Source organism: Pieris napi, chromosome 9 (assembly GCF_905475465.1).
Source record: "Pieris napi chromosome 9, ilPieNapi1.2, whole genome shotgun sequence".
Classification (NCBI taxonomy): Eukaryota; Metazoa; Arthropoda; class Insecta; order Lepidoptera; family Pieridae; genus Pieris; species Pieris napi.
The window spans coordinates 7,354,783-7,376,661 of NC_062242.1; the positions used below are offsets into that span (position 1 = coordinate 7,354,783).

Consider the following 21,879-nt stretch of genomic DNA (forward strand, 5'->3'; position numbering starts at 1 on the left):
CTTTGTAAAAAATGTATAAAGCTGAAACTTGGACGTGGTTTATAACAAGCACCTAACGCATATCACCGTTTTGAGTGTTCGTTGGTTGACTTGGTTAATTTTGTAGGTTTTTTGGGCCAAATACGATACATTACAGTAAAAGAAAAATGTAGGAGAAAAACATTTATTTTGCAAAAAGAAATACCTCTGTAATAAAATTCACATTAGAGTATACAATAAGTACTTATAATTCTGTATATAAATAAATCTCACTTAATTAAAAACAAAATAATACATTCGTATTCGAGGACCAAATGAAACCTAAAGGTGGGAACTGACCAACGTTACGAGGTGTAATGTAACATGTAATGTAACATGTACACAGCGAGCATTCGTGCAGTCAGTACGTCGTGTTACGGGGAAACACGACGTAACACGACGTACTGACTGCACGAATGCTCGCTGTGTAACATTACATTACATGTTACATTACACCTCGTAACGTTGGTCAGTTCCCACCTTAACATTACAATCACAGCGAGCGTCTAGGCGTCTGCGCCGTCGTCGGTATAAATACAATTATCTATATATTTACAGTTCATCATCTAGTCACTACGCATCTAAGTCATCTTCGCGCTGGCTCGAGAAATAACTGACTAAGCCGCCGAATACGCTTCCTTCATCTCTGGGAACATTTCCCTCTTCCCGAACCGCGTTTCTTATCTCCCGAGGGATACGACTTCCCTCCGGTTGGGAGATTTCGGGACCCTCGGGAATGTCACTCGGTTGCTCTACTTTAATATTGCTTAACTTAATCGCTACATCTTTATTTACATTTTCTTCCAAGTCCGGGACGACCGGCTTAGTTTCGGGAGGGGACTCGGGCGGTTCCTCTTCCCTCGGAGATTCAGTCTCGCGGGACTCTAATTCGTTTGGGTCGGGGGAAGGTTTTCTGATCAGCACCGATTCTCTCATCTGCATTTGTTTATTGACGTCACCGTATTGCGCGAAAGGCGGAACAACCGGGCTAGCGTGCTCGGGCCCCGGAGGCCGAATCGGCATTCCGTAAGGAGCGCGCATCTGAGGCCGCATAAACGGATAGTGAGGAGGCAGGTCGTGACCCATCAGTCGTTCTGGGGCACTCGGTCTTATCATATCTGGGTGGGACCGCGACATGTCACGAATCAGATTTCGATCAGGATACCTAGATAGCTCTGACATTTTGTCGGGACCAGGCGGCCGTAACATATCGTGCACGGGACGATCCGGGGCAGAATGTCTGATAGCATCATGTATGGGACGATCCTGTCCAGGTTGCTGGATAAGATCAAGCGCAGACCTATCGGGTCCGGAAGGCCGCAACACGTCGTGCATAGGCCTGTCTGACGGTCGAATGTCGTGTGCTCTATCTGGAGCAGGCTGTCTTGCGATATCGTGCATAGAACGGTCGAGTCCCGGTGGCCTTATCATATCATGCATGGGGCGGTCGGGGCCGGGAGGTCGAGACATATCGTGATATCTCATGTCGTGGGGTATATTTCTTTGGGGAGCCGGATGCCGAGGTAGAGATTGCAGTTGTGGCTGGGTCGTCGAGAATCTGTTTTCCGCCATAGAATCGGATGGGGGTCGGTCTAGCGGCGGCCTCGACATGTCGTGCATAATAGGTCTGATGGGTGCCCTAATCATGTCGTGCAAAATAGAGCCCTCAGTAGGGGGCGGTCTATTAACTTCGTGCATGATGGGCCTGTCGTGCCGCATCATAAATTTATCTGGAGCGGGGGCTCTGAGCATTTCGTGAAGTCCTCTATTTCCCGGATGTGTGCTGTCGTGAGGTCTCTCGGGCCGCAATACTTCGAAGGGCATCCTTTCGGGAACTGAAAGTGGACTTCTAGATGGTGACCCTCTGGAGTCCCCGTGAAGGTACGGCGGGACGTTCCCCATGCGATGCAATGGATTATGGTGTAGACGAGCCTGCAGTACTTCGGCTTGCGAAGCTGGCGGAGCGTAAGGACCGTAGGGACCGTATTGGGGCGCGTACGGACCTAAGGGTCGAGCTTTGTTCTCTGTGTGTTTGATCCTATTGCGAGGAAGATCAGGTGAGGCCGGTCGCTGCGAGGGTGAAACCGGGGGCGACTGATACTCGGGCTCCGTTTTCACTTCCGCTTTTATCTTGACAGGGAAGTTGTCAGGCGTCGGGGAATTCTGTCTGTTGGGTGAAGCGTTCACTTCGCTCGGGGGACGGATTAGCATCGGTGGGTTTCCAGGCATCCCGGCTCGGATTGCGGCTTGCATACCCGGGGAGGGACCGTGCGGAGACGAGGCGGGATGCACGTGAGGTACGTTGGGGCCGTGGGGAGAGGACGGCGGAGGTCCCTGCCCTAACCCGGCGGGTAGATGCGGCGCGTGAGGAGATTGGGACATGGCCCCGTGAGGAGATTGGGACATGGCTCCGTGGGGGGATTGCGACATGGGTCCGTGTGGGGATTGCGACATATGTCCATGCGGGGACTGAGACATAGGACCGTGGGGCGACGAGGCGGGCCCGTGCATGCCGGACGGGTAAAGGCCGGATCCTTGAGAGTCAGGCCGAGGCGGGCGCAAGGGGTACGAGGTCGGATGGGGGCCTTGGGGGCGATAGACGGGCGGTCGATGAGGAGGCTGAAGGGGTCCATGAGGGGAGGATACCGGTGGGCCGTGGGGCGGATTAGCGACGGGGCCTTGCGGGGAAGACGCCGGGCCGTGGGGAGGCATAGCCCCGGGTGGGCCTCCTCTCGGATAGTAGTATTGCGGGTATGGAGGCCGGCCTTGCGGCCCGAGCCCCGGGTGCAACTGATACATCATGCCTTGTCCACGTGGACCATACCCCGAACCACCTGGTGGATACATCATTTGGCCCCTGAAATAAATTAAACATAACACATTTTATTACATTTAATTTATTATAGAAATTAAAAACAATTTACAATAACAAATAATTGATTGTAATTTTCTATTAATTACAATTATTTTTATTTTATTTTATTATATATACAAGCATTTTTGAAACATCTAGGTAATTTTCGACCGATTTTCTAGATATGGTTTGGCAATGGTTAGTGCGTAGTAGAAATGAACTATTATATCTCATGAGTGAGTGAACACTGACCTATAGTGGTGGTTGAGAACATGCGGCATCCGCGTGATGATGCTGGGCTCCTCCGAAACTGGAGCAAATGGCTGAGGGGATCCCGCCACTGAGAGAGTCCCTGACGGACATAGATATTTTTACATATGACAAGGACACACGTTTAAGTTCAAACCTAATAAAATGTCAGTTTAATTATAAAATACAAAATTACAACAGATTTATATATATGTTAACGTAAAATTGTAAACACCGTTAGATTGTAATCTATCTCGCGAGATTATAAACTGTCGAAAGATTGTGAACCTCAACGAACTGCTTACAATTTAACGTATTATTATTCGGTAGATTGTAATCTATCGAAGTGAAACCGTCAAATTGTGAAACGGATCGCACCTCGCGCGCTGATTGGTTGAACGGAATATGCCCCGCGCCACCATAAAATTGATGAAATTTTCTTTCATTTCATTTCCAACACTAACTTAGTTATCATTCAAACTTCTTTGGTCAATCACAGATTAATTTTACTTCCCAATAATTTCATATAACTAATTCTAAAGCTGTGAGTTACTTTCAACACGACATCAATTTACATTCATCAAAACAATCAATTTACATTCGACAACAAACGAATTAACAAACAAATATGGTTGCGCGGGGCATATTCCGTTCAACCAATCAGCGCGCGAGGTGTGATCCGTTTCACAATTTGACGGTTTCACTTCGATAGATTACAATCTAACGGTGTTTACAATTTTACGGTGACATATATGTGTGATAATAAAATATATATTGATAACTGTTCTTGAAGTTCTCAACCTGAGGAAGTCATAAATTAATTAGAAGATTCAAATAAGTTTTGCTATTGGTCACAATATATACCTTCTCTCATAACGTGATGATGGTCTGGCCTCATCACCATTCGATCCTCGCCTCCGGCCATTCCGCGTAACTCGGGACGGACCTGGAACCATAAAATTATTAAATCTTAATTACGGAACGGGTCAGTTTTCATAACTTTAGTTTATTTATTGGTGATCCAAAATAAATTAAATATATTAACTTTCTAATATATATATTTATTGTGAAGGACCAAATTTAAAAAGTAATTTGAGTTTTACTTTTTCGATATTATTAATTATAACATAATTGTATAATAAACACACTCTCTAAACTTGTATAAAAAACATACTCTCAACAACACAATTCTTTTAATGAGAACCAAAAAATTAAATTAATTAATATAATCTGATTATAAAAACTGCACCATAAAAACCTTTTGTTTTTTAAATAAACAAGCTCCAATACATTTTATTTTCAAGAATTTTAGAATCAAAGAAAATCTAAAACAAATTAAGTCTACCCACCTGCAATCGGGGTTGTTGATTATGTTGATAGCGTTCAGGGAAATCCGGCGGCCGACCACCTGGAAACTCTGGCCTTGAACCTGGATAGTCCGGCCTGGGTCCTGGATAGTCTGGCCTTGCACCCGGATAATCTGGTCCTGCACCCGGATAATCCGGTCGACCCATGTACGCTTCGCCGGGAGGGCGTGTTAGCCCGCTCTCTCTTTTCAAACGTCGACTCTCTTGTAAGGCGAGCTTCGCTTGTTTTTTCTCTTCCCTCTCTTTCGCTTTGAGTTCTTTTAATTTCTCTTTCTCTTCTTTCTTCTGCATTCTTTCCATTCGTCGTGCTTCTTTTTCAGCTTGCTTTGCTTCACGCTCTTGGCGTTTCTTCTCTCTTTCCAGCTGGAAAATTTATAGTTTCAAATGACTTATAGAGAACATTCTATTATTATTATTGAACTATGTATGTTGAATAAGTAACATAATACGAAACTTACTTGATTAGGGGTCAGGACCGTGCTGTCCGTTCTTAGATCTGGAGAACAAATAAATAAAATATTACTATCCTTTGAATAATTATGTTATGGAAACATCTACACATATTATTTTACAAGAAAAAAATCAAGAAACAAAATTAGAAGCCTTAAATGTGTATAAATTAAAATTAAATTACGCGTCAAAATTAAATAAAAAAAATAAATCAGTGGCGCTATAACCTCTTTAGGTCTTGGCCTCAGATTTCTGAATCTGTTTCATGATCACTTTTAAATCTAATAGGCAAGTAGGTGATCAGCCTCCAGTGCCTGACACACGCCGTCGACTTTTTGGGTCTAAGACATGTCGGTTTCCTCACGATGTTTTCCTTCACCGTTCGAGCAAATGTTCAATGCGCACATGGAAAGAAAGTCCATTGCATAGCCGGGGATCGAACCTACGACCTCGGGTATGAGAGTCGCACGCTGAAGCCACTGCTCAAAATTAAATGAAGCCCAAATTTTTTTACTGTTATAAGTTGTAAAAGCTTGTCTTCCTAAAAGAAACAATTATATAATATTGTTTGATTGATGTCGATGTGATAAAATACCTTTAATCTTGACTCCGACGAGTTTCGCAAGAGCGTCGTCAGATGGCGGCGTTGAGGCGCCAGGGCGAGATCCGCGACCTCGACCACGACCGCCCCTAATATCAATTTTACCAGATAAATACGCGATTATCACTTTTACAATTTAACTATTATTTTATTATTTATTTAATAATATTTACCGGCTTCCTCGTCCGCCACGGCTTCCACGACCTCGAGAAGGCTTCGCTATGTTGGCGTGTGCTTCTTAAAATACAAATGTATTATATTTTCGATGTGACTTCAAATTTGATTGACATTTACACAAACTTTTGTTTGTTTTGTTTTGTTTAGCATTGTTTCTATTGATTTGTCAAACAAATTTGTCAAATCAATAGAAACAATGCATTAAATTAAACACATGTATTAGCCAGCCAAAAAAAATTAACTAAATATAATTTGTCTTACGCTGTATTTATATACAGTCAAACCTGAGTAAGTGAGAACTGGATAAGTGAGAGTAATAGCCGGGACCCGTCATTTTTAGCTCCCAAAACCTCTATTAGCGTGAAACAGAAACCTCTGTGAAAGGACCTAATGGACCTCCGTAAGTGAGACTGCTACTTATCTATACCTCTATAAGCGACAGTCGAGCTTGATCAAGCAATATTCGACAAAATTTATGAGAGAGAAAAACATTCAAAATACAAATACAGAAACCCAAACGAAATTGACGGATTTTTTAAAGTGTAAACAAGTTCTAAATAAAATTAAATATATATATGTGCATAATAACTGTCGTGCACATTATGCACATAATTTTATCATATTACATATTTACTATTTTCGTACTTGCTGTGACTTGTTATTACTACCTCTATAAGAGATAAACGCTACCCATTAGCGAGAAACTCGGGTTAGTGAGAAACCACTATTAGCGAGAATAACATTCTGTTTCTCCTGAACTCTCGCTTATCCAGGTTTGACTGTACCTACTTGTTAAACGAAAAGCTGAGAAAAGGGGGTTTTTTTTTTTTAATATTAGCTATAAGCAAGATCCCTCGTGTATGGAACCCTAAAAATCCCTACTTAAATATCCAGGTCAAACTGATAAAGAAACGTACCAAGATGCGCTTGCAGCTCTTCAGTCTTGGCCTTAGTGACGTCATCGGGCAGTTTCTCCAAAGGAACCACTGCCGTCTTGCTGATCAGCTCCGTAATGGCTTTCCGTTTCTCTTCTTCGTCAACAGAAGCTCGCCGTCCGGCTGATTCGTCCGAGCTTATTTCAGAATCGTCTACCTTGAACTCATCAGAGCTGTCCAGCATGTGTTTGCCACTTGATTTGTGCATTTCCTGTGGATTTTTATTTAATTATCATGTACAATACATAAAACAATAATTATTTCGGTCTTATTACGTAGTAAGTACCACGTAAGTACAAGTATTACGTCACGCAATTTTTGGAAATTCTTGACCTCCCCCCATGTAACGCGCCGTAACGTTGTACCGAATAGTAAAACGTTTCGTTATATGAATAATATCTACTATAACCATTGATATACAAAAAACCCAAGATGCACATTCAACGTCTAAAAAACGTCCTCAAAAAATGAGCGCAACATTCGAAATTGTGCGCTCATTTCAAATAGTCTCGCGTCTAATAAGTGGAGTCGATGTTATTTATTTGTTTTTTTTTTATAAATAAATTTATATACTTTTGAACTTTTTTGTGTGTAGTTTTTGACAAATATATTTACGCTATAGAAAGTGTAGGTAGACAATTTAACATTTTTTTTTAATTTAAAGAAAAAACTTTTTAACCGGATTAAAGTTATGTATTATTATAAATTTACAACTATTTAACATCCAACACCTTTTGTCTTCAGTCACCGTGACCACGCACGCTGTAAAGCACCCGAAAAGTCGGATAAATTTAAAATTATGTTAAATAGTTGTAAATAAAAAAGTCATGTTCGACTCCACTCAATACCTTGTCCTACCGACCACGGTCGGTCGTAAAATTTTATTGCTTTATGTACGTATACATTGCGTTGTAATAACAACTTTAAGCAATTCGCGTAAGGTTGATTTTGCAATAATATATGCTTGTAACATATACTGTTATAGACATACTGTTATAGAAAATGACAGAAATAGTGTTTCGGGACACTTTCGAGCGTTACTTTTATTCGAGACTGTGCATCTTGGGTTTTTTTTTATATCAATGACTATAACGCGTAATTCAATCCCCGCCCCGGCCCCTCCAATTCGTAAAATAAAACTTGAACGTAAATAGTTCGTAAAGTATATTTGATACCGAAGCATTGGAAATCACAAAATAATATAAATCGAAATTCCCAGGTCACATTCAGGTTTTGGGATATAGATACTCACATCCTCCGACTCAGTATTAGGCATCTCCGTATAATTAATCTTCTTTTGCCTGGTGCGATGTTTGGGCGACCAATCGTTTGGCTCGTCACTCAATCCGCCGTACGTGACCCTCGCACGTATGACATTCCCTGCCGCGTCGTATTGCGTCAGACCACTCTTACGCGATCGCTTTGATGATTTGTCACGCTTCTTCGATGAATGAGGCTTCTTTTGTTTTCTGTAAATATTTCAATAGATTATAGAACATTTTTGAAGTTATACTTCTTTAGGCGCGTTATGAAAAATTGATGAGAGTGAAATTTTACGATGCGCGCGCACCGTGACACAAAATTAACAGAATGAAGTTAGTGGCGCATGTTGGCACGCACGCCGCCTCTGTGCACTGTGTATTTATATTTATAATATTTTTCCACCTGCTTTGAGTTTCTACATTGAAAACACGTGTTTTCATTTTGTTTTCATTATACAAGAGCGAATTTTATATGTGCGTCTGAATTATAATCAGAAGTGATTTAAATTGAACATTTAAATCAATACTAATTAATATTAAAAAATATTTGTGAAAAAACTGTGCTCATCAACCTTCCTAAGTGCTTCAATACAATTGAGGTTAACTAACCGTATGTATTATTAATAATGCCAAAGAAGTATAACTTCTTACGCGCGTACATAAGTACACGCACCCTTTTTTTATTTATTCAAACAATTTTTCGCAATTACAATGAAAATATTTATTATTAAAGATATTTTAAAATGAAAAGAAATTACTTTTTACTGTGGTCCTTGTCTCCGCCCGAATCACTGCTACTTTCATCGAAAACACCTTTTTTCTTCTTCTTCGCGTCGGGCGATGATTCCAATATACTTTTAATTTCTAAAGCATAAAAAGATTGTTTATATTCATGTCAGAAGACGTAGAATACATTGTTTTTTATTTTATTATAACATGGACATACAGCGATGGCATTTCAATATAGTTATATCTTTTTCATACAAAAAAAGTATTATATATCTCTATCGTGCACTTGTTCACGCAATAGATAGATTTCAGTGGAAGGGTAATATAAATTATCTTAAGATTAACAAACGTACTTCATACATTTAAGTTTGTTGAGTTGGTTTTGATGATCTATTCCGTACATGAATAATGAATATCCTTTCAATATTTTTTTTGTTTTATTGTGTACTTAAATTATCTTATAATTTGTGTTTTTTAATTTCCATTTTTTGTAAAACTTATGTTTACTTTAATTGCCATACATTTTAGCTGGAGGATTTTTTTAAAATAATCAGTAGATTTAGTACTATGTATGATGTAAACTTAATAACTAAATAAATAAATCTCAGAAACAAAACCGATGAATAACTTAAAAGTAGCATTTTACGCCGTTCAGAACCAGAGTTTGAGATGTTTTAAAAGACAAGGTTCCCGATAAATTAATAACCCAGCGTCATCGAATGTAGTTTCCCTTACCAGATGAAATGTGTGACTTTTCCATATAAAATCAATGTACCGAAATCAATATTAGTATATAAACGAAGCCTACACAATCTCATCGGCTTGACCATTTCTCTCACCTCTTCTCCCGTCAGAGGGTGTTTCGCTAGAACTGCCACGAGATGACACTTCAGACGAAGACGACTCTAAACTGAAAACAGTAAAATTTAAACTACATTATTATGATTTGGAAAAATTAAAATACGTATTTTTGAAGTGAAACTTCTTTATCGACGTATGGGAGAAATTTGTGTAAAAAATCGTCACGTTTTTCGGTTACGCGCACTGTTGCTTTTTTGAAGTTATACTTCTTTAGGCGCGTTATGAAAAATTTATGAGAGTGAAATTTTACAATGCGCGCGCACCTGTGACACAAAATTAGGAGTGTGATTATAGCGTGCGCGAGCGAGATAGGAATAAGACAATCTACAAGTAAAAAGAAATAGAGTATGCGTGAAGTTCGTATGCCAAGAATTTTGAATGACCATAACGACATTTGACATTTACCTTTTAAACAAATAAAGGAGTTTTAATTATTTTTTCAAAGAAATTTAGCAATGCTTTTTTAATTATAATCAGAAGTGATTTAAATTGAATATTTAAATCAATACTAATTAATATTTGTGAAAAAAATACAATTGAGGTTAACTATCCTTATGTATTATTATTATCGAGTAATGTTTTGATTAAAAATATGACCACATTGTTTAATCAAAACATGTAATTTTTCTGATTTAATCTAGCAAATATAAGGACAAGAGACAAAAAACAATTGATGAATCAGTGTAAGTGCACTAAATTGAATACAAAAAAAATATTGGTTGTTTGTAAAGTAGGTTTACGATCGAGATGTTTACGTGATAACGTCTTATTGGTGATATAAGTTTTTGGGAAGTAAGGAATTAATGAAGATAACAATTTTTTCAAATTTTAAATTACATCTATCGTTTTATTCACACTTTTGATGATAAATTTCGGGTGTAAAATGACAAGTTTACTTATTCGACTATGATATATATTTTTCTTCATACATTCACGGAATGACTGGCAGCGCTCGAGATGAGACGGGAGATCGGTCCGTCTCTCTCTCGTTATACCTGCGATCGCGCTCATGAGGTTTTGGTGTGACACAAGTTTCTGAACATGTCACCCGACTAAAACGATTTTAAAGACGTTATCACGTCATAAAAGAGTTGTCATCTTATTGCTGTGAAACATCAAAAACTGGAGGTGGAACAAAGCCAAACTATTTTTAATAATGCCAAAGAAGTATAACTTCTTACGCGCGTACATAAGTACACGCACCCTTTTTTTTTAATACCACCTACAAATTGCTTGATCGATCGCAGGTTAAATCCGATACCTTATTGAAAGTTTTGAAATGGCCATTCCATTTCAAAACTTAAAATATCGGTGGCAAATCTCGCGTGAAAACCTTGAAATTAGTCGGATTACTTCAAGTAAAGGCAATTAATGAAATTCTGTAATAATCTTAGTAGTAATAAGGTAAAATGTAATAATTGCATTATTTGAATTCATGTCTATGATAATAAAAGCCTTTTGTTAAATTTTATCTAATTTAACTTTAGTTAACCAATTTCTGTAAAGTTGCATATAGTAGATCATTTTTCGAAAAATAAGGTCATAAGGTTGTATTATTAACATAATTCTATAAGACAAGTTTCGGAGAAATTGTCATTAAAATCGCTTTTATGTCCGTTTGTTTGTGTAAATATGTACTTGCGTAAACCAAAAAATATTAATTAAATTATATTTAACACACGAGAAAAATGAAGAAACGGACGCTTTTAAGAAAGGTTAGGTTAGGTTAAGTCCTAGTAAGAGTTTTCAAGAAATTATACGTTTTTTACGGGACATTAAACTTTATTTATCTTTCTGTTATTTTACCTTTGGGAGTACGCAATACGTCACGCAATTTGGAGACGCGTATGGAGATTATTGACCCCCCCCCCCTCCCCCATTCAATCCCCGCCCCGCGTCGAAACGTTTTAAAAAAGGACTCCCCCCTCCCAAAAAATACTTGAACGCTCACTTTGCAAGTAAAATATTCCATATAAAAGAAACCTTGTCCACGAGAGTTAGTTGCACTAAAATAATAAAATACGTACCCAGTGTCCTTGAAGTCTTCATCAATTTCGTCGTCGTCCTCTGAAGGCACTTCGAGTGAGTTAAGTTTGCGTGCTTTACGACGTTGTTTGCGAGTAGCCTTCCTCGCTTCCACCGGCCTACCCTATAATTAACACTCAAGATATACAACATTTCTAGCTGTAATTAATAATTTTGCGAATGAATCAACGCCCACAATTGAGGTAATACAAACTGTTAATTTAATGAAATAATGGTATGTCGCGTTTGTTTATTTCTAAATTAGAATAAGCGGGTTCTTGTACTTTACCCTCTGTAGGTGTTAATTATTTTATTGCTCTATATTAGGGTTGCCTGGAAGAAATCGCTTGTTATCGATAAGGCCGCCCGTTGCGTAATAACTTATGTAACCTGCTTTTTTTATATGTATGTTTATGTATAAGGTAACAAAGTGTAAATAATAAATAATTAAATAAGTAAAAGGTAGAAGTTTATAAATAAGGAAATGTAGTTACACTGTTAAAAAAAATAACTTCAAACACTGTCAACATCTATGTCAATCTAGGTACCATACCGGTCGGCCGTCTCATACAGAAATGTGTCTCATATCTCAAAAACTACTGAACCGATTTTGATGAAACTTGGACAAGTCATAATTGGAATATGCAAATCAAAGGGTTAAAAGGGTTAAAGGATATGACATACATAGTTTTCTATAAATTTGTAGCAGATAGGTCAAACTGATTACTGGATATGTCCTTTTTTGAAGATGGGTAAATATCAAAATAGGTTAAATATCTAGTATTGTCTTTTATTGACATAACCTTTACACATTTAAAGAAAAAACTTTTTAACCGGATTGAAGTTTTGTATTATTATAAATTTACAACTATTTAACATAATTTAAAATTTATCCGACGTTTCGCGTGCTTTACAGCGTGCGTGGTCACGGTGACTGAAGACAAAAGATGTTGGATGTCAAAAAGTATCACAGCTGTAGAAAAAATTGTGTTATCTGTATTTATTTACCCGGAGTTGGTATCGACTAAAAGATGGAGGGGGTTTTGGCAGAAATGACTTACGGTGTCCATCCTAACTCCGGGGAAATAAATAATTTCAATCCGGTAAAAAAGTGTTTTCTTTAAATAGGTTAAATATCTTTTCTTACCTGTTCAATAGCTACTCGATCAGCCTTCATCTTCTCTTCCTCAGCCGCTTCAAGGATAGTGGAGATATCCTTTCCCCGCCCCTGGTTACCGGCACTTGTGGTTGGTTCTACATACTCCTCCTGTAATATTTGACTAGCGTAAAACTACAATAATTTTTGGTATGTTTAAAATTTTGATATTAGATATATCTGGTATCTGGTATATATCAGATATATAATGGATATTTGGTATCGAAATATCATAATATATTACTCAGTTAATAATAGATTTTATTTATAGCATTCATAATATGAATAAATTAAATTTAGTTTCTTTTATGACTAAACTATGTTGGTTATATATGTGTTTGCGTGTAGTTATATATGTTGGTTATTTCGACTATGTGTTTGCATGTTGTTCCCACGAGAATGTAAGTGTATGCTCCTATTTCCCCATGCCTCCTGCAGAACAAGTCTTTGTATTTTTTTAATAAGTTATTATTATTATTAATTACTTGATATGTCATGTGGAATATGGTGTAATAGTTGCAGCTCCTTACAAACGTGGTGTAAAAAAAATGGGGATTAAAAAGAGTGGCGGAGAGTTTATTGCCAGTTCTTCTCTTCCGTTCTACGCCCTTGATTTGAGAACTGGCAGTAACCTACCTATATGGTTAAATGATTTTTTACTTTTACTTTACTTTAAAACATTATAAAGATGTGAGTTCTCAAGACAGTATCAAATTACGCTTCTTGCATAATCACCTTTCAGTTTCATCGTAATTTTCTTAACATACAAAATTAACCAACTTTTTAACTATAATGTTAACTTGAACAAAACTTTGCATTTTTTTTCTAACAAAACTTCATTCTTTTTATATTTATATTCCAATGTACTTTTTATTATGCACGATGTGTTAGCTATTAAGGTGTTGTTACTTTTATTAAATGGGTGAATATGAAAAAGAAGTTCAACTATTTATTTATATTTTACATGTAATATTCTGGTGCAGACTGATGTAAAATTTGTGCAAAAAGCATTTATTTGAACGATGGATAAAAATCGAAATAAATATTTAATACAAAAGCAAATGTTTCTATAATAGTTGACTATTACCTTAATGGCGGATGAGATCAGTCGGTCATATTCCCTTGATCGGTAGGAAACAGGCAACTGTTTGCGCGCACGCAGTCGATACACGGCACCCGAAGAAGATGATGACGACCAACTCTCACTGCCTTCTAAAATTAACATATAACCATGATATAGCTAAGACATTGGTGACATAAATTGTTGACAGATAAGTGTGTGTAATACAATTTTCAGAATCTCACTCCATTTGACATGTTTGCCTAACATAAAAATACTCACCAGATTCCTCCTCGGACTTCTCTTCAATCTCTTCTTTCTCTTCTTCCTTTACATCTTTCTTCTCTTTCTTTGGCTCCTCAAGCAGCTTCCTCTCTCTTTCGGCCTCCACTTGAACCACCAACTCGTCGTACTTCACCAGCTCCTTCTCTAGGGCTTCTATTAAAAGTTTCTGAAAACAGAAATGGTCATATTTATCAAGAAATATTTACCTCCCTTTCATATTGTCATAAAAACACCGTTGTTTAAATAATTAACATTTATTATGTGTATATGAAAAAGAACGATGGTATTGGTATGTTATCTAAATCTGGCGGCTTCACCACATTTACACTTTGTGCTTGTGTAGTGTCTGTGAATAAGCGCGAGGCGTGATGTTAAACTGAATATGTATCATGAAAAGACTGTCCGTCTCTCTCGCGCTCAGTCAAGCTTATGAGTATGTATAAAAGAGACAGTTATTGTTTTGCTTTTGCTACTGTTCATGTTGATCTTTACTGTACATCGTGAAATGGTGCACAATGTTTTTAATTATTTTAAAAACTATTTTTTGCATACAACATGAATCAGTTAAAGAGTTTGCAAATAAATAATTTGTATAGTGAAAAACATAGTGTAATGAACGTTGGAATCAATAGGAGAATGTATAAATAAGTCCATACATGGTCGCAGGGCGGGCAAAACCAGTTCGAATGCGGTATCAGGAACAGCATTGGCTTGAGGCAGCTCGCGTGGTATCCCGCGTCACACTTGTCACAGAGCAAGATCCACTCGGGCTGCTCACCGCTGCCGCAACGGCGACAAGCACCATCAGCGGCATCTGCTTCTGAATTAAAAAATACAATTGTTATTTACAGTAATTACGCCACCTAAGTGCCGCCTGCAACACTTGGCGTCACCAATAAATGCCAACAGATGCCAAAAGATTTTAGAAGCTACCTCCCCCCCATGTAACGCACCATAACGTTTTTCTTTCCCCCCCACCCCCCTTAACGTAACGTAACATTTAAGTAACCATTAAAGACACAAACATGTTAAACAAAGTAATACTTGTATTACATATTTGCAGATGTAATAAACAAAAGAGGAGATTTTAAAGTTATGTATAACATCTTTTATATGTTCTAAAAACTTTTCTTTGTTTTTAAGTTTTTAGCCGTTTTCCAAATTTCGTTGGCATTTTTTTGGCACAATTGTGCTGGCAAGTTAATATGCCTTTTATATGCCAGGAACAGCCGATGATGCAAATCTCCCGCTTTCGAGGACACAACGGTATTTCCTCAATCTTTAACAACACTAACAACAGCAATGTGCTTCTGTGTAAACTCTAATAAAATAAAAATCACGTACACAGTCGAGGAATTCCCCGTACAACATAAACGAAAAGGGTTGCCAATTAATCCCCCAGTTTTTTATTAAAATAAAAAATGTTACGTAACGCGCTGTTTAAATAACCCCCCCTCCCGCCCATGTAACGCACTGTACAACGCGCGTTTCAAAAGACTGGCCCCTCCCCCAAATTACGTAATTCTTGAACGCTCCCTTATTGCACTTTCCCATAGCTATTTAATTATTTGTGCTACCTGTGAGGCCGCTTACTAGCAATGAGGTGCCGATGAGGCTCCTAAATATTTATCTTTCTTGATTGTTACATATGATAAAATTAATTGTAAATTAAATATAAAAAACACCTTCTTGTAGTGTCCTAGCTCGTTTGACAGGTTCCACTTGCTCTTCACTCTCTAAATCAGATTCTGGAGAAAACTCGTGGTCCGACTTATTAAGGTCAACTGAAACATGTAATACAATAGAAAAAGTCAAAACAAATTTTCAAATCACTTATAATCATTTTATTAAAGGTACAGAATATGCTACTAATACATACAAAAGCATGGTTTTGATAAGTTATCGATATTTACTATCATTGCATTGCATTTTACTTATAAGGAATGCTGGCAAAGCAAACCTTTGTACTATGTCTAACTTCACATTGTCGATTATATTATAATCAAGCAACTTTATACATCTTAATCTTAGTTTCAAACGGTACAATTAACTACATAACAATATTTAACTATAAGAAAAAAAATAATAAGCAACTTACGTTCCGGCTCGTATTGGGGTTCAAACAGTGGTTCATCCGAGTCGGAATCCTGATCTGGACCGGTGGAGTCTGAGGCCTTCCATTTATTTAGCTTCTTCCGTAATTTACAATCGGAGTCTGAACTACTACCGCTAGCTTTCCAATCCTCTTCGTCATCTTTGTTCTGAAAATAATATATGTAATAACTCGTAGTGTATTCTCAGAGTAATTTATAGTAGTAGTATATAAAGTAGTTTTGGAACTCTTGATAATGAAGCTTTATTTAACATAAAACCTATTACAACATTGTAAACTTTACTACAAACTTACTATATATTTAATTTATACAAGATTATTATTTTAAATGTAAATTTAGATCTTTTATTTTAATACTAGCTGACCTGGCTAACTTCGTTCCGCCCTACAACCTTATAATATCGTTGTTACTTTAATTTAACTTATTTTAGGATTTCATTAATGTTAAGTATTACATTAATACAACTTTTTTGCAAATACAGAAATGTTTTATTGCTTGCCATTGCGAAAGAAGAATGGCAGTTTTACACATTAGGCATCTTCTCTCTAGCGTCAATATGGCGATACTGCATGTTAAGCACTTTCTGATATCCAACATCTTTTGATCAGGATCAAAGCATGGTTATGCATCTCCTCATTCACCTCAAGATCGGAATTTCTTGAACTGACACGAATTCGACGTAAAATGATGCGTAGTTTTGTCAACAGATGGCACCATATGGTGTTTGCATTCGTAAAATTAATTAATTTATTTATTGTTATTCGATAACTTATCCGATATTTTATTGCTTATTCTGCTATTCGGGACGGAAACAAATCCAACAAATCAAAAACCATGGCAATCGGTCCAGCCGCTCTCGAGTTATAAGTGTTGTAACAAACACGACTTTCTTTTATATATATATAAGATTGACGATTATAAGTGTAGATACTTGATTAAGTCATTGCATTAATCAAATGCATCCATAAAACACAATCTAATATATAAAATTCTCATGTCACAATGTTCGGTACCATACTCCTCCGAAACGGCTCGATCAGTTCTTATGAAATTTTTAATGCATATTCTAGTATTCTTATTTTTTTATTTTTTTTTTTTAAATATATTTATTCACAAAAAAGTTACACCTTAAATCAAACCATGCCCCGCAAAACTGCTTACGCAGTTTGACTGCAGGTAACTCGCCTTAAATAAACATAACTTCTAAATCACTAAATTACTAACACTGCTACTACAACTAATACTAATACACTTAATTTACTTATAGGTTACAGCATATTTAACAAATGGTTTTTTAATAAACCTCTAAATTTATCCAATGAAGTCTCACGTCTTATGTCCTCGGGTAAACTATTGAGCAAGTATGGAATCCGCTTATATGTAGTAAGTCTGAGAATCGGCTTCTATATATCTTTCAAGCCCCTAAGTGATAAGGGGTGTCAAAATCCCGAAATTTTAATTTTTTAGACAAAGTTTTTGTTTTTATATTTTTATGATACAGCATACAAAAATACATACAAACCTATTGAGGATAGGTAATGAAAAACTTATGACGTGAACTCTGAGGTTTATATAGAGAAAAATTCACAGTAAAACCTATGTACTAAAAAGGGAGGCTAAGTAAAATGACATTAACGGGAAACGAAGGTCGCGGGGGCAGCTTGTTTTCCTATAAAATTGAAAAATCAAAACATTTATTTATCCAATCTACTGAATTGGGATTGAACTTATGTACTATTAAAAAAAATAGTAGTAAATACCTTCTTCGTATGAATCATTTTCAGTTCCCGTAAGGTGACTTCTTCCAAATGCCGCCTATCTGCCTCCTCTTTGATCTTCATCTGAGCAATCCTTCTCGATTGCCTCACTGGCGTATCTAAATCATCACTTTTGTCTAACTTCGATTTTTGTTTATCATTTTTCGCTTTTTTCTTTAATTTTTTTGCAGATTTTTTACCGGCTATAAAATAAAATGTGTGCATTTATAAACAACTAAATCATTTATTATATTTTACCACTTTTTTTTTAAACAGTTATAATTAGTACCTAAACTGTATAGTGTTTCCTCTTCAGATTCACTTGAACTTTTTACCATATGTTTTGCTTCTACTTTTTTTCTGGAAAATGTAATTTTTTTATTAAATATCAATGAGAATTACCAAAACAAACATATTCTTATATTCATTAAAGAACCCTCTACTCACCTAGTTGAGGTAATAATTTTCTTAGGTTTTATTTTCAACCTTTTCCCACTACTCAGAGGTTCATCTTCTTCACTTTCACTTTGAGATTCTGATTTATTTTTATCACTTAGTGATGAATTAATTAATGATCTCTTTAATGCTTTACTATGATTCTTTCCATCATTGAGTTTATCATTCCTACTTGATTCATCTATATTCTTAAGAAATCTCTTCGACTTGAGTTTCCCTTTTTTAGCTTTAATTTTTTTCCTATTTGATATAGAATCATGATTATTTTCATCTACATTTAAATCTTTATTTTCGATATTATCGTTACTAATGTCATTTTTATTGTCTAATGTATCAGTTTCTTTCGAATGTGATACATCTGCATCGGTTGTGGGTTCTAAGCGTAGTTTTTTCGATGGTAACGGGTCTTCTTTAAGGTCTGGTTCAGGAGTTTTATCTTTTTCGTTCAAACTTTCTGTTTGGTCTTCATCATCATGCTCAGAAGACAGACTGCTTTTTCTCTTCTCAATAATATTGGTCTTACCATTTTGACACTTTTCAGTTTCATCAACTAAATCTATTTTTTCTTTCTCCTTGACATTTTTTCTTAGAATATGTTTCTTCTTAAGCTTACCTTTAAGTTTTTTTTTAGGTTTATTTACACTATCCTGGTCCGTTGGGCTATTTTCATTAACTGAACTTTCTTTTGTTTCATTGTGATTGAGTGTGCTAGAATTTGAACTTTTTTCAGGTTCTCTTTTACATTGTTTTTTAGAATCCGAATTAAGTACTTCATTGTTATCAGTTGACTGTTTTTTCAATGTTCTTTTTTTCACTGTTTTTAACTTAACACCCTTTCCTAATTTATTTTTATTGTTTGTCACCTCTTTATGCTCCCCATTGCATTCTTCGGATGGATTTTCTTCATCTGAGATTTCATCACTCTGTTCTTTGTCATCAACTTCAGGGTTTCCAGTATCATTGTCAAAACCCCAACCATCACCATAAATAAACAAAACAGGTTCACTTATTTCCTCACCAATAAAATATGAGCTTTCACAATCAGCACCATTACCTTCTCCTGTAACAATTAGTACTGGTTCTTGTATAGTTTCACTTACAGTTTCATTATCAATTTCAAGATGCTTATCAGTATCTTCACATGTTTTTTCCGTTAAGTCTTCTTTCTTATCATCTAGAGCGACAGGGTCTTTATTTGAAATATTGTTTTCTTCACTTAATTCTTCTGTGGATTCAGAGCATACCATGATTTCCTTATTGGAATCTTCTTTATTGTCTTGTTCTTCAACTGATATTTCCTTAACATTTGATTGATTTACATTTTCACTACATGTATTCTGGCTTAAGTCTTTTACTTTTTCCTTAGTTTCTACATTATTAGATTGATCATTTACACTATTTACATCATTATTTACAGTGTCTTTAGAACATTTAGTTATTTTCATACTTTCAGGAGATTTTCGCTCATTTTGATTATCACTCTCATGGTCTGTTTCTGACTCGGGGCTCAGGAATTCTTCATTTTCATCTTCCACTTCCCCAGAATTTAAAGGCTGGAAAATAATTTAAAAAATGAATAAATTTTAACATGTAAAAGAAGTTTGCACCAGTTATTTTGTGAATTACATGCCTCTTTCTTTTGGGTTGTATCATTACTACTTGAATCTTCACTATTTGCAATAAAACCACTAGTTGTAGCAGAAAGTGAGATTTCTTCTCCAGTTTTCAACTGAGTAATAACTTTTTTTAATTCTTCTCTAGTTCTGAAAAACATACATTTAAAATTTATAAACAAAGAATGAAAATGGTAATTTAGAGGGCACCATCGCAGAATTATCAACATTTATTTATTGTAACAATAAAAGTAATTTACCTGGACATCTTTAGAACATCTAACCAACAATTCATTGAATAAGATCAATGATTATTATAAATATACCATAGATATTTATTCTCAAATTAATAAAATTTATACCTCGCAATTAGTTGCCAAGTTTCTTCATCCTGATCCTCCTTGTATAAACACAAGTTGGCATCCTGATCTACTTGAAGCCAGTAAACACAGCCATTCTTATCTCGCCCAATAGGTTCCAATCTCAACTCCTTACAAGATAAGTTGTTAACTGTATTCTTGAACTTTACATGGCAAGTGAATTGGTATTCAAGCAACAACTGTAATAAAAGAATGTTATTAGATGCATTCAAAAAGACTGGAGTGCACATTGCAACTTAAACATAATCATCAAAACTTATTTTAAACATTTTAAAAGAGGTCATGTAAATAAAATATATTCTGAAACAAAGGTTTTCTTATAGTTACTTTTGAAAGATTGAAGATTTGGATAATTAAGTTTAAACTATTACTTTGTTATCTTTTAAACTATTAAAATATAACAAACTACTAGAACATGAATCCATTAACATTAACACATAACATACCCTTATGATGATTTCATGGTTTATAATAACTCATGATTTATAATTGGTAACAAGTAACAGCACTTACTTTCAAAGCTTTCAGTTTGACCTGAGTACTAGCTTTCTTATAAGAAAATCTTTCTATTTCCCAAGCCTCTTGATGGTATGATTGTTGGTGGCAAAACTTTATAAGATATTTTTCCCATCGTGAACTCTGAACAGATTTCAAAGCGCGACGTAGAAGTCTTAGATGTAATTCCTTTAATGGCTCCAACACTAAAAGAACAAAACACTCGCGATGGGTAATGTTGTATAGTTTGTTTATACTTATATCGATTAGACACAATTTACTAACCTTCTTCGGTATTTTCTATTACTTCCTGTAATTTAGATATTGTAGGTATTTCCAAGCCATACAGTTTTCCAAAAACTTTTAAAAATGAAAAGATAACAGCAAAATTAGGATCATTCGTACAAGAAATCTCTCCATCAGACGCCATCGTCGTCACTTATTGCATTTTACTTTTCATCGCTGTGTGATAACACTAAGGATATTTAATTATTTCTCTTACAACTAATGGAGTAGTATAAAACATGTACATGATTCACGAAAATATCAATAATCTTTCATCACTGAAAGCTTCTATTCTTTTCAAAAATAATAAAATAAAACTCGATGACAGCCATCGCTATTCGTAAACATAGACAACATTATCTTTATGTATACACTATGAAATTTTGAAATACTGCTTGATAGGTTTTGATTAGTCTATGGACAATTTACTGCCATAAACAATGAATAATTTTACCTACATACATAGTATCACGGAGTACGGACCACGGTGTGTACTATACACTATTAAGATTTCTGTGGGTGTTTTTTATTGAATAGTAGTTAATTTATTAGCAATATTGAATATATTATACCTTTACCTTAACAATGTTTAAAATAGGAACGGGGGTATCGCTTTTTCTGATAAGTAATCGCATCTAAATAAAAAGTTGATTATGAATTGAAAACTTCTTTTATTTATACTATTATAGATATTGTACCGAATTAAACTGCCTTGCATAATCTTAAGAATTAAAATCGCTTATTCATATC

General features: G+C 35.8%; 1 protein-coding gene across 5 annotated transcripts; it reads right to left on the reverse strand.

The window, feature by feature from the left end:
* Nucleotides 1–149: 149 nt before the first annotated feature.
* On the reverse strand, nucleotides 150–21,474 carry LOC125052241 (remodeling and spacing factor 1). Of its 5 annotated transcripts, none has more exons than XM_047652951.1 (26): nucleotides 21,130–21,474; nucleotides 20,863–21,050; nucleotides 20,332–20,528; nucleotides 19,987–20,119; nucleotides 18,348–19,909; nucleotides 18,190–18,260; nucleotides 17,904–18,103; nucleotides 16,128–16,290; nucleotides 15,715–15,813; nucleotides 14,686–14,846; nucleotides 14,027–14,195; nucleotides 13,772–13,896; nucleotides 12,676–12,795; nucleotides 11,531–11,652; nucleotides 9,482–9,552; nucleotides 8,672–8,777; nucleotides 7,904–8,120; nucleotides 6,634–6,862; nucleotides 5,713–5,776; nucleotides 5,534–5,628; nucleotides 4,947–4,984; nucleotides 4,471–4,851; nucleotides 3,986–4,067; nucleotides 3,125–3,224; nucleotides 504–2,875; nucleotides 150–304 (listed from the first exon to the last, which is right to left on the reverse strand). In XM_047652951.1, exons 1-25 carry the CDS (start codon nucleotides 21,272–21,274, stop codon nucleotides 592–594), a joined length of 7,122 nt encoding a protein of 2,373 aa, XP_047508907.1. In that variant the 5' UTR covers nucleotides 21,275–21,474; the 3' UTR covers nucleotides 150–304; nucleotides 504–591. The 5 variants fall into 5 exon arrangements, with proteins under 5 accessions (XP_047508907.1, XP_047508905.1, XP_047508906.1 ...); XM_047652949.1 differs by having other exon boundaries at nucleotides 13,772–13,893; nucleotides 14,686–14,849; XM_047652950.1 differs by having other exon boundaries at nucleotides 5,713–5,773; nucleotides 14,686–14,849.
* Between the last annotated feature and the right edge of the window lie 405 nt (nucleotides 21,475–21,879).

Excerpts from the sequence above, each read along its gene's own strand:
- LOC125052241 (XM_047652948.1), bottom strand. The coding sequence starts at position 21,274 with ATGGCGTCTGATGGAGAGATTTCTTGTACGAATGATCCTAATTTTGCT. Across the intron at positions 18,261-18,347 it reads AAAATTATTACCTCAACTAG|AAAAAAAGTAGAAGCAAAAC; the intron begins GTGAGTAGAGGG and ends TACATTTTCCAG. Across the intron at positions 14,850-15,714 it reads AGCTAGGACACTACAAGAAG|AAGCAGATGCCGCTGATGGT; the intron begins GTGTTTTTTATA and ends TTTTTAATTCAG.